The 12,396-nt window shown below is 44.6% G+C and overlaps 1 protein-coding gene across 11 annotated transcripts in view; it reads left to right on the forward strand.

The window, feature by feature from the left end:
- Nucleotides 1–12,396, forward strand: part of sdk2b (sidekick cell adhesion molecule 2b) — a 431,587-nt gene that overhangs the window by 374,025 nt on the left and 45,166 nt on the right. For all 11 annotated transcript variants that reach the window (XM_014179818.2, XM_014179822.2, XM_014179819.2 and 8 more), the window contains 9 exons: nt 1,814–1,990; nt 4,104–4,240; nt 4,769–4,916; nt 6,134–6,274; nt 6,960–7,141; nt 7,923–8,038; nt 10,625–10,820; nt 11,393–11,491; nt 11,706–11,897. In XM_014179818.2, coding sequence (XP_014035293.1) covers nt 1,814–1,990; nt 4,104–4,240; nt 4,769–4,916; nt 6,134–6,274; nt 6,960–7,141; nt 7,923–8,038; nt 10,625–10,820; nt 11,393–11,491; nt 11,706–11,897 — 1,388 coding nt within the window. The remainder of the gene's footprint in view (nt 1–1,813; nt 1,991–4,103; nt 4,241–4,768; nt 4,917–6,133; nt 6,275–6,959; nt 7,142–7,922; nt 8,039–10,624; nt 10,821–11,392; nt 11,492–11,705; nt 11,898–12,396) is intronic.

The raw sequence follows: 12,396 nt of genomic DNA on the forward strand, positions 1-12,396 counted from the left end.
TAGGTTAGTGTCAGGCACACTGAGAGAAGAGACAGAAGAATGTGTGATCGAGAGGGATAGAAAGCTGTTGCGTCGAGGTATCTCTACCTGAAAATACATGATGTAAGTGATTGATAGTTGGTATTCAGCAGTCATAAAAGTATGTCTTATTTACTTTGAAGAACTACTAAAATAGTGATTTTGTCAGACAGCATAGGTAGCAACTCTATGGAGATGAGATGATGACTTGGAATGAAATAATAAAGTCATCATATAAAACAAATATAATATATACAACAACTGAAATATTTTATTAAAGTAAAGTAATGTGAATAAATGATGGTTAATAAATGATGAGCAGTAATGGGCAGTCACTACCGTTATGGGACTTTTACAAATAGTTTTATTCTCTGTTGTTACAGCATTCAACCCACATAATGCATTGTGCATTTAATGACCCAAAAAATAATTTAAACCAAAATTGAAAACCGTGATAATTTTTTTAATAATCAAACCGAAACCGAACCAATCTTAAAAAAAGCACTAATCGCTCAGCATTAACACACAGACACACACGTACACTTTTCTCCAACCTTCCATACAACAGCACACACTAACAATGCACAAAATGACAAGGTCACAGAGGCCCGAGCCTACACCTGCTGTGCATGTCAAGAAGCAACACACATACAGCGTCTTCCCACCGGTCCTACAATAACGCCACAGTCTAAAGCTATTGAGCTGGGTGATGTAGGACACTAATACAAAGTACAGTCAAGTTCGATAGCTGTCGGTATTCAGATCTCGCTCTCGATCTCTCTCTATGTCTTGATGAGTGTGTGTGTGTGTGTGTGTGTGTGTGTGTGTGTGTGTGTGTGTGTGTGTGTGTCTGTGTCTGTGTCTGTGTGTGTGTGTGTGTGTGTGTGTGTGTGTGCTTTGCATTTGAGCAGATCATTTGTGATGTGTTTGAATCAGTCTTTTGATATGCTAGTGTCAGAGACAGTGTTTTCCTGCCCGGTATCCTGCTGTTGTGCTTGGTTACAGTCAGAAAGTGGGAGAGATGAAAGGAGCCTATAATAGCCCTGGACTTGCCTTTTAATGAAGAGCGAACCATCAGGGGGATTCTTCTGATTTTTCTGACACATACACACACACAGCAGCAATTAGTACCCCACATTGTGTGTGTGTGTGTGCGTGTGCACGTGTGTGTGTGTGTGTGTGTGCGTGTGTGTGTATTCGAGTGTGTCCGTGTGTGGATGTGATAGTGTGATAGTGTGTGTATGTAGCAGAGAGAGAGCGTGCAAGAGGGAAACTATTGATTGACACTTTGGAACCACACACTTCACACTGGCAAAAGGTGGTTCAGATAATCTTCTATTGTAGACTTACACTACATGGCCATAAGTATGTGGACACCCGTTTAAATTAGTGGGTTTGGCTATTTCAGCCACACCCGTTGCTGACAGGTGTATAAAATTGAGCACACCGACATGCAATCTCCATAGACAAACATTGACAGTAGAATGGCCCATACTGAAGAGCTCAGTGACTTTCAACGTGGCACCATCATAGGATGCCACCTTTCCAACAAGTCAGTTCGTTAAATTTCTGCCCTGCTAGAGCTGACCCGGTCAACTGTAAGTGCTGTTATTGTGAAGTGAAAACTTCTAGAGCAACAACTGCTTAGCCACGTAGTGGTAGGCCACACAAGCTCACAGAACAGGACCACCGAGGGCTGAAGCATGTAGCAGCTGTCCACATACTTTTTACGTTATTTTCCGTATAGTTGACCAATGGTAACTAACATCCAAACTAACTGTGTGTTATACTGTAGGTATGTATGGGAGAAGGAGGGCTCGGTCATCAACGCCCAGTCTATCCCCCGTATCCGGCTGGACCCTGATGGTACCCTTCACATCTCCCAGACCTGGTCAGGTGACATCGGGACCTACACCTGCAGGGTCACCTCCGTAGGGGGCAACGACTCACGCAGCGCACACCTCCGAGTCAGGTAACACCATCGACATATCTCGCTCTCCCTATTTATCATCCTCTTGTTTTCTCTCTCTCTTTCATGCTCATCCTGTGGTGAACAAGAGATGCTGTGTTTTTTTTCTCTGTTCTCCTCGTTATGGCCTTTTAAATTCTCTCCAGATATCTTGTTCTCTTTTTAACACAAGCACGCACGGACGCAAAAATACTTTCGTTTTCTCACCTTCAACATTTTCAGACTTTCAGACTTTTTGAACACCTTACCTTCTTTTTATACCTCTGACACATTTTCAGACTCTGAAGACAGTGAAATTTTGCCCCAGAGACACACACTCACCTCTCCTGTCTCCTGTCTCTCACCTGTTTCACTCCTCTCCTGTCCAGTAGGCAGTAGCGGTACGTGGGTAAAATCACTGGGGAAGCCATCCTGACTGATGGCAGCCCATTCCTGCATAATCAATGCTTGGATTTTGTCAGAATTTGTGGGGTTTTGTTTGTCCACCTGCCTCTTCAGGATTGACCACAAGTTCTCAATGGGATTAAGGTCTGGGGAGTTTCCTGGCCATGGACCCAAAATATCGATGTTTTGTTCCCCGAGCCACTTAGTTATTACTTTTGCCTAATGGCAAGGTGCTCCATCATGCTGGAAAAGGCATTGTTCGTCACCAAACTGTTCCTGGATGGTTGGGAGAAGTTGCTCTCGGAGGATGTGTTGGTACCATTCTTTATTCATGACTGTGTTCTTAGGCAAAATTGTGAGTGAGCCCACTCCCTTGGCTGAGAAGCTACCCCACACATGAATGGTCTCAGGATGCTTTACTGTTGGCATGACACAAGACTGATGGTAGCGCTCACCTTGTCTTCTCCGGACAAGCTTTTTTCCGGATGCCCCAAACAATCGTAAAGGGGATTCATGAGAGAAAATGACTTTACCCCAGTCCTCAGCAGTCCAATCGCTGTACCTTTTGCAGAATATCAGTCTGTCCCTGATGTTTTTCCTGGAGAGAAGTGGCTTCTTTGCTGCCCTTCTTGACACCAGGCCATCCTCCAAAAGTCTTAGCCTCATTGTGAGTGCAGATGCACTCACACCTGCCTGCTGCCATTCCTGAGCAAGCTCTGTACTGGTGGTGCCCCGATCCCGCAGCTGAATCAACTTTAGGAGACGGTCCTGGCGTTTGCTGGACTTTCTTGGGCGCCCTGAAGCCTTCTTCACAACAATTGAACCGCTCTCCTTGAAGTTCTTGATGATCCGATAAATGGTTGATTTAGGTGCAATCTTACTGGCAGCAATATCCTTGCTGTGAAGCCCTTTTTGTGCAAAGCAATGATGACGGCACGTGTTTCCTTGCAGGGAACCATGTTTGACAGAGGAAGAACAATGATTCCAAGCACCACCCTCCTTTTGAAGCTTCCAGCCTGTTATTCGAACTCAATCAGCATGACAGAGTGATCTCCATCCTTGTCCTCGTCAACCCTCACACCTGTGTTAACGAGAGAATCACTGACATGATGTCAGCTGGTCCTTTTGTGGCAGGGCTGAAATACAGTGGAAATGTTTTTGGGGGATTCAGTTCATTTGCATGGCAAAGAGGGACTTTGCAATTAATTGCAATTCATCTGATCACTCTTCATAACATTCTGGAGTATATGAAAATTGCCATCATACAAACTGAGGCAGCAGACTTTGTGAAAATGTATATTTGTGTCATTCTCAAAACTTTTGGCCACGACTGTACAGTAACACAGTTACATGACCTACAGCATGGTCAAGCAAGTTAATGTTTCCCACATTTTCGGACCACTAAACAACTATTGATTTAGATCCACAGAGAGTTAACGTAAGTCGCATAGAAAACAGGAGCTGCCTCCACTATTCCAGCATCATTTTAACTTCAACATTTCAACATCATCAAATCACCTCTGCTTAGTCTAATACAGTGACAACTAGAAGATTCTAAAAACAATTTAGTCCAATCAACTTAGGCTAAGTATAATGTAGCTATCCATGGTTCTGATTTGTGTTTTTGCGTGTGTGCGTGTGCATTGTGTGTGTGTGTGCGTGTGTGTGTGTGTGTGTGTCTGCCCGCCTCTCTGATGAGCTCTCTGACTATCTGTCTATCTTCCCCTCACAGGCAGCTGCCCTATGCTCCAGAGAACCCTGTGTCACTGCTGAGCTCCTCAGAGAAGAGGGCCATCAACCTGACATGGGCCAAACCCTTTGACGGGAACAGCCCCCTAATTCACTACGTCCTGGAGGTCTCCGAGAACAGTGAGTGATCTCAGGTGGACACCTGCCTGACGACTCAGCCTGAAGTTAATCCGCTGCTCTATTGAGCGCTACATACTTTCAGTCTGAACCTGCCATCCTAGAAGTAGTTTGTGTGACTTCAAAAAGGGGTGTTGTCCATAGCAAATTCATCAGCGATTGGATCGTCTCTAACAAATCGAACCAATCAAAGTTTCAAAGTTGATGACGCCATCATGTAGGCAGGCTCTTCCCCAGCCCATTGGTTTCTGGGACCAATCAGAATGGTCAGAATATTCGCATTCTAGAAATCGTAGGGGAGGGAGGCAAATCCAGACTCATTATGGAGAAGAAACGTCATTTTGTCTGGAGCGATGTGGAAAGGTAACCAGGCAAGGAGTAGCCAGGGAGGAAAGAAATTCAACTAGAGGAGGAGAGTAGAATGAGAAAAAATCGAATGAGAAAAAAGAAACCACTGTTAGTAAGAGGAATAGAAGGAATAAGGATTAGATCATCCGCTGATTGTATGTCTGTTTTCTCTCCCTGTCCTAGACGCTCCCTGGGCTATCCTTCTGGCCAACATAGAGCCTGAGTCGACCGCGGTGACAGTCAGTGGGCTCATCCCAGCACGCTCCTACCAGTTCCGCCTGTGTGCCGTCAATGACGTGGGAAAGGGCCAGTTCAGCAAGGAGACTGACCGGTGAGTGGATAAATGAATGAACAATTGTGTGAGTTAGTTAATTAGTTAGTTAGTAAGCGTGTACATGAGCATGGGCAAGCAGGTGAGGGTCCTCAGAGGATCCTTCTCTCCCCTCCGAAGCCCCTTATATCATGGTATTCAATGATAACAGCCCACTCAGTCTCCCAGGCAACAAGTGTGTGAACCCCTGTCCCAGTACACATTGTCCATGGTGTGTGTGTGTGTGTGTTTATCTGCTGAAGGAACAGTATTTGAGCCGATGCAGCCAGACACACACCACCATCTCACTCACTCAGAGAGGGATTTGGGGGTGTCCCGGGAGAGTGTGGAGATCAGGTTGGCTTCACTAGCCTGAGTCACTTCGGGATATTGTACAGTGTGTATCCTTTAAAACAACCCCCCCCCCTGCATCCCAAGTGGCACGCTATTCCCTGTATAGCGCACTACTTTTTACCAGGGCCCATAGCGCAACCGTCCTCTTACACTGGCTAGCTAGTCACGCCAGCTCAAATGCAAACTGTTGGATCCCCAGCCATCTCCAGCTGAGAGGAGAGCCACAGGGCGCTCCCGCCCGACAGCGCAGGGATTCACATCGAGCACTTTGTGCTTCCATTTGATCTCAACTCCGCCTCTCTTCAGAAGCGTCATACAGTATCTCTCTCTAGGCTCTTTGGTTTTGACAGGGTAGGAATAAACTGTAGGGTTTTACTGGATTTAATTGTGGTCTGTGGTCTTAGCCTTTTCACTCTCTGGGATGGTACCTTATGTCTCCATCTGTAGGGGATATTTTAGGAAAAGGCGTAATGATTTATTTTTTATTTTTTATTATTTCACCTTTATTTAACCAGGTAGGCTAGTTGAGAACATGTTCTCATTTACAACTGCGACCTGGCCAAGATAAAGAAAGCAGTGTGATGCTTTTTCCACAGCTGAAATAGGTAGATAGGATGAATAGACACATGCTGAGAGGCAATGAAAGACAAAGAGGTTATGACAGAGACAGTGGTTCTCATAGTTGTAGAGTGACACAGTTCGTTGCCAGATCAACAAATCAACTGGGACAGCGTAAAATGAAGTCTTAGGAGTATTGAAATCTGTGTGTGACGTGACCCTCCTCTTTGGACAGATAAACACCCCTCTTTCTTCCCCTCATTTCTCTCTGTATCTGTATCTTTCTCTTGTTCCCTACTGTCTCTCTCTATCTCCCCTCTCTGCAGTGTATCTCTACCAGAGGAACCTCCCAGTGCTCCTCCCCAGAACGTGATCGCCAGCGGCCGCACCAACCAATCCATCATGATCCAATGGCAGCCCCCACCAGAGAGCCACCAGAACGGGATCCTCAGAGGCTACAGCGTCCGGTGAGAACACACTACCATGGGATAACAGGATGGGTTGGCTGCTATAACCCCGGTTCTCTGAATGAAGGACAAGAGTTGTTATGTTGTATGATAGCACATAACATAAGAAGTCATGTTCATGTTCATAAAGTAAAACCACTGTCTGTGGTTTAATGTGAGAGAAAGAGTCGTTTTTGGGGTAGGCCTACTGTTGTAGTCTCTGGCAGTTTATCAGTAAGGATAAACTCAGTTTACAGTAGGTTTGTTGCTGGTTGTGTCATGGTGTAGACCAAATAAGGCGGCAGGCATTCTGTAGATATTCCAGTCCTTTAGAGTTTGAGCCAATGTCGTCATCGTCATCTGCTCACTCTGGCGAGTGCTGTAGTCTTGTGCTCTGTTTCCCCCTACTGTAGATGTTATGTACTACAGTCCCTAGTATGAAAACACTCTGGCGCGGTGTCTCAGGTACCGTGATACAAAAGCGCAAGAGTTGAATGCCTTGTTCTCCGACTAAGAATCCGTTTGTGCTCAATTTCGGCACCCTCGGTGGCCTTGTGGCTACAAACGACTCATACTGAATTGCCTTCTCAGGTATCGTCTAACAGGTCTGCCGATGGAATATCAAAGTAACAACATCTCCAAACCAGACCAGACTAACCTCTCTCCTCCCTCTCTTCATTCTCTCCTACTCTATCTCTCCTCTCAGGTACCGTCTGACAGGTCTTCCAGTGGACTACCAGAGTAAGAACATCTCCAAACCAGACGTGACCAACCTTCTCCTGGAAGATCTTATCATCTGGACCAATTATGAGATTGAAGTGGCAGCCTACAACTGGGCGGGGCTAGGAACCTTCAGCCACAAGGTCACTGAGTGGACATTGCAGGGAGGTGAGTGATCCTGGATACTCACTGCTCATTGGCCCTTATGCTTGTCAGTCAGATGTGAGCTGGAATAGTCTCTGCTCATTGGTCCTTATGCTTGTCAGTCAGATAAATACTTAGACAATGTGGAAAATAAATGTGATGGCAAGGATTGTACCTGTGGAGTTGTTAACTTTGTATACCTATTTAATGACTTGACACATAAATTAACTTGTCAAGAAAATATCCATGCCTGTTTTTAGGATATAATAAGGATCTTTAACAGGGATATTTTCTTGATACCATTCATGTAGAAGACAACATAGTCAGTACTTGGAGTTAGCACGCATGTCAAATAGTATTGAAGTCTTGCTGAATACATTGATTACTTTCTGAATACAGGTATGTGTTCCTATTGCATCATCTGTAAGCTCTGGATAGTACATTTCATTACACTACCTTGGTAGTAGATTTAAAGTTTGAGGCCGCAGATGCAACGTGAAAGCAGTAAGGTTACAGTGTTGTAATGAGTCCTGAGCCTCGGGATTGAAGAAGAAAAAGAAGAAAGGGAAGGTGTGAAGAAGTGAATATGGCGGCCCCTGCCCTGGCCTGCAGAATCAATAGCAATACCTGGGATATAGACACATACTGTAAATTCTTCCAGCCAAGGCTGTCCAATCTATAAGGTGTTTAGTTTAGTCTCATGTTCTCTCTATCCATTCCTCTCACCTCTCTCTCTCTCTATCTCTCTCGCTCTCTCTCTCTCTCTGATTCTCTCTTCTCCTTTTTTCTCACTTATCTTCCTCAGTGCCGACTATAGCCCCCAGTAACGTTCAGGCAGAGGCTGTCAACTCCACGACCATCCGTATCACCTGGGCCGCCCCTAACCCTCAGTTCATCAACGGGATCAACCAGGGATACAAGGTGAGGGACATCATAAGACACGAGTCACCCTGTCACTAAGGGCAGTACCATCTAATGGGTGATAGACACAAGTCACCATGGCACTAAGGGCAGTACCATTTAACGGGTGATAGAACTGTGGCTGCGAGGTTAGAGAAACTAGACAGCCTGTCATTAGGTGCAGTCTCATCGATCAACTAGGTGATAGAATGGTACAGGCTGGTACATGTCTCATACTGTGTCACAAGGGGAAAGACATATGCCACTACTAACCATTGTGAAAGATGGCTTCCAATTTCTAATTTGTTTCTTTGACTTTCATTTTCTGAGCATTTTACCAGCTATCTATCTTGTGGCTTACTAGATCTGGAAGTCGTTTGTTCAATCTCTCCAGCCCATACTGTTAAGAAAGCTGGTTTTGTTATTTACAGATGTACTTGATAGGATCCGAATGAGCTGTATGGAGAATGACTGTTTAGAGTCAGCTGTACTAGAACTTCATTCTATAGAAGGTCTTTGAGATATGATGACACATGCATTGTGTTTCTCTCTGGAGAGTTCACTTCACAGGACATCTCAGGCATCACTACTCTCTCTGACTGCAGGGCCTGTCCCAAGAGAGAGGTTACTGGGAGGGATGGAGGGAGGGAGAGTGATGTTTACAGTTTATTTCTCTTGTCAAATTCTTATTTACAATGACGGTCTACCCCGAACGACGCTGGGCCAATTGTGCGCTGCCCTATTGGACTCCCAATCACGGCCGGTTGTGACACAGCCTGGAATCGAACCAGGGTCGGTAGTGATGCCTCTAGCACTAAGATGCAGTGCCTTAGATCGCTGCGCCACTCGGGAGCCCCCTTTTGTGTCCCTTTGATATTTTAAGTAGAAATTGTGCACTAATATTGAATTTTAAAAGCCTGTTATATTGAATGAAGTGCACCATAGACCACATGGAGAATTCAATAAATCAGATTTTTTATATAAATAAAGGCTTGCTAAAGTGTGAAATTTCAGCATTTTTACATGTTCCTCCATCAACCCTGTGTCAGTTCTAGGAAGATTTCAACCCACTTTGTACAAACATTTTCCCAATTTCAGCGTCATTGTAAAGGCCTAGTTATTTTGCTGCTTTGACAGTCATTTCTGAAGATGATTATTTATATTCCACGTGATTAGTGATTCATTTGTGTCTGTCCCTCATTTTAAAGTAAACCCTGTAATGGCAACAATTTACCCCTTTAAAATAATGGACCATTCCACCAAGGGAAATGATTCACAACAGGTGACATGGTTTGGGTCTTCTGAACAGCATGGTGGAAAAGGAAGGAAATCTCTCTCTTTTTGTTATATTTATAATTGTTTTATCATCTTTGACTGAGGTGGTCTGTTTGCTTAATTGATGTTAGGAAAACTTGAATTTGATGTGTGCAACATATGTCTAATTCCTAATTTCATGAACACCATGTGTTCCCATGCTCTTCACCACATGAGGAATAATGGCTGATCTTCACCTAAAACCTCAACTCTGTTATCGCCAACCCTGTTAGCGGCCCAACAGTTTGATATTATATGTGAGTTTGTTTGTTGAAGGGATACTTAAACAATGAGGAATGTTGGATTTATCATATAAATGCTTTTAAATAATAGTTACATAAGTGTCCGTAACAGGGTTGACAGACAGTGTAGTGAAAGTGCAGATAAAATGCTCTTAGTTCACAGGATTTTAATGCCTGAGATGGGAAAAGTGTTTTCCCGTAGGCTAAATATATCCTCCATGCAATTGAATGTTGAAAGAAGATATATTTTAAAGTTCATTTCTTAAAAGTTTGCATGTCCAAAAGGCACTCATTTTGTGGAACAACCAATGTATGTGCTTGTTCGTGAGCATGAGGTGTGTCTGCGATAGCTTGTGTGTGTGTTTTGTATGAGTGAGTGTGCAGAGTGGGCATCCATTTATTCCACATTCAGCTCACACACCCACTCCACCGCACACTCTTTCCCAGAGTCAAACTCTACTTACAGCCTGGGAACCAAGATGAAAATAGACCCAATATATTTGCCAAGGGTAGTATTTGTCTAATCACCTAATTGACCACTTGGTACATTAACTCTCATTCTGTTATGTGTGTGCAATCCCTCTACATTAGACCTGCTATACACCGCAATTGAAATCTTTCTTTTTCACTCTCTTTCTCTCTCTCTGTGGACTCATTCCAGCCCTGCCTTCCAGTGCTTACTCAATGGCAAGAATATGTTTAGAGTGACACTAACCATTCATATAATAGTTATGATGCCACATGACACCCCAGAGTAGGTCAACAGCACATGAAAGGGAGGAGAGTTGGTTTTAACAAAATGTGAACATGATTAGACTTGGAGAGTAACAGTTCTATTTAGGTAAAATTTGTGGTGGAAATTGTGGGCAATGAAAGAGTTAATATGGTATCTGGTGGTCTTTGGTTCCCATTCACAATATCAAATTGAGGGCTAAAGGTAAAACCAGTCAGTCCTATAAGATGTTCTACTGTTTATGTTGTACCATTTAGTTCTTATTTCCAGTTTGATCCCACGTTCTTCCTTCTCTGTTCCCATTTCCCATTCTGCTAGCTGTTGGCATGGGAGCCAGGTCAAGAAGAGGAGGTCACCATGGTTACAGTGAGACCTAACTTCCAGGATAGCGTGCATGTGGGCTACGTGACAGGGCTGAAGAAGTTCAGAGAGTACTACACCTCTGTGCTTTGTTTCACTACGCCAGGGGATGGACCCCGCAGCCCTGCTAAAGGCCTTAGGACACATGAAGACAGTGAGTTCCAAATGCACACGCACACACACACACACACACACACACACACACACACACACACACACACACACACACACACACACACACACACACACACACACACACACACACACACACACACACACACACACACTGTTGAATGGACATGGCCAATCATACTGAAACATGCCCACTGGGTCAAATCTATTATTCAGCACAGCCTAACAGCCTAGTTCTACAGATCTAATGAATGCGTAGGCTACATTTGGGTTTCTGCACACATCCACACATAATTGGGACACATTTTCTCAAGAGATAATTGGTTGGCCATACTGTACTGGGCCTCTACTTGCAATTACACTATTTTCCAAGTACAATGTTGCCTATTTTAGTAGCTGTAATGACTGTATGTGTAAAAGCCACATTTTCCTGATTTCTTCATAAACAGACTTATTAAATTACACTTAATAAATGTCGTTTGCTATTCAATATAGTACAACAAGACATCTATATAATTGTGAATGCCATTGAGCTCCATGGGATCCATTGTGTCATCATTCTCATCATAATAACCACCGTGCCCTCCTCTCTAGCTCCTGGGGCTGTGGGTCACCTGAGCTTCACAGATATCCTAGACACGTCTCTCAAAGTGAGCTGGAGAGAACCTGGAGAGAAGAATGGAGTCCTCACAGGTACGCCACGCCAAAGACATTAGAGCTGAAGAAGATGACCCACTTCATGTTAAGAGTTGTCTTTATCCACAATGGATCTGGCCACCCATACACCTCCCTCTGTTCATCAATGTCCTCTGTTTCTCTTCAATTAGGCTCAGTTCATATTTGTAAAAAAAACTCTACACAAATAATATTGTATTTATTGATGAATTTGATTGATTCTCTGTTCCAGGCTACCGTATCTCGTGGGAGGAGTTTAACCGCACCAACACACGGGTGACCCACTACCTCCCCAATGTGACCCTGGAGTACCGCGTCACGGGGCTGACTGCCCTCACCACCTACACCATCGAGGTGGCCGGCATGACCTCCAAGGGGCAGGGACAACTGTCCTCCTCCACTATCTCTTCTGGAGTACCTCCAGGTCAGTTCCCAACCAGTCCCTAAACCTACCCTGTTATCCCTAGCACCAGCCAGGGGACAACTGTCCTCCTCCACTATCTCTTCTGGAGTACCTCCAGGTCGGTATTACCGATGGCTCAGTCCCTGGTGAGTTGGAATAGGCCCCTTATTCACTTTATAGTGCACTACATTCAGGGTGCCATATCAGATGCAGCCCACACTGAGCTCAGCCAGAGTGTTAGTTGGTATCCTGATTACTAGTCTCAGCATCACTAACCCTCCTCAGTCCATGTCCAGCCCTTACCTAAAACATTGTCTGCTACCCCCAGAAACCTAGCCAGAACCCAGCTTCCAGCGGGCTGCCCTGTCACCCGTCACTTCCATCCCCAAACGTCCCTAACCTCTCACTGTTTCTACAGAATCCTGAGTGACAGTAACTGTATGTGTGTCTGTCTTGTCCAGACACTATGAAACCGTACCCCAGTCAGTCAGTCAGTCAGGCAGGCGGGCAGAACTGTGAC

The sequence above is a fragment of the Salmo salar genome, chromosome ssa28 (genome assembly GCF_905237065.1).
Source record: "Salmo salar chromosome ssa28, Ssal_v3.1, whole genome shotgun sequence".
Lineage (NCBI taxonomy): Eukaryota > Metazoa > Chordata > Actinopteri > Salmoniformes > Salmonidae > Salmo > Salmo salar.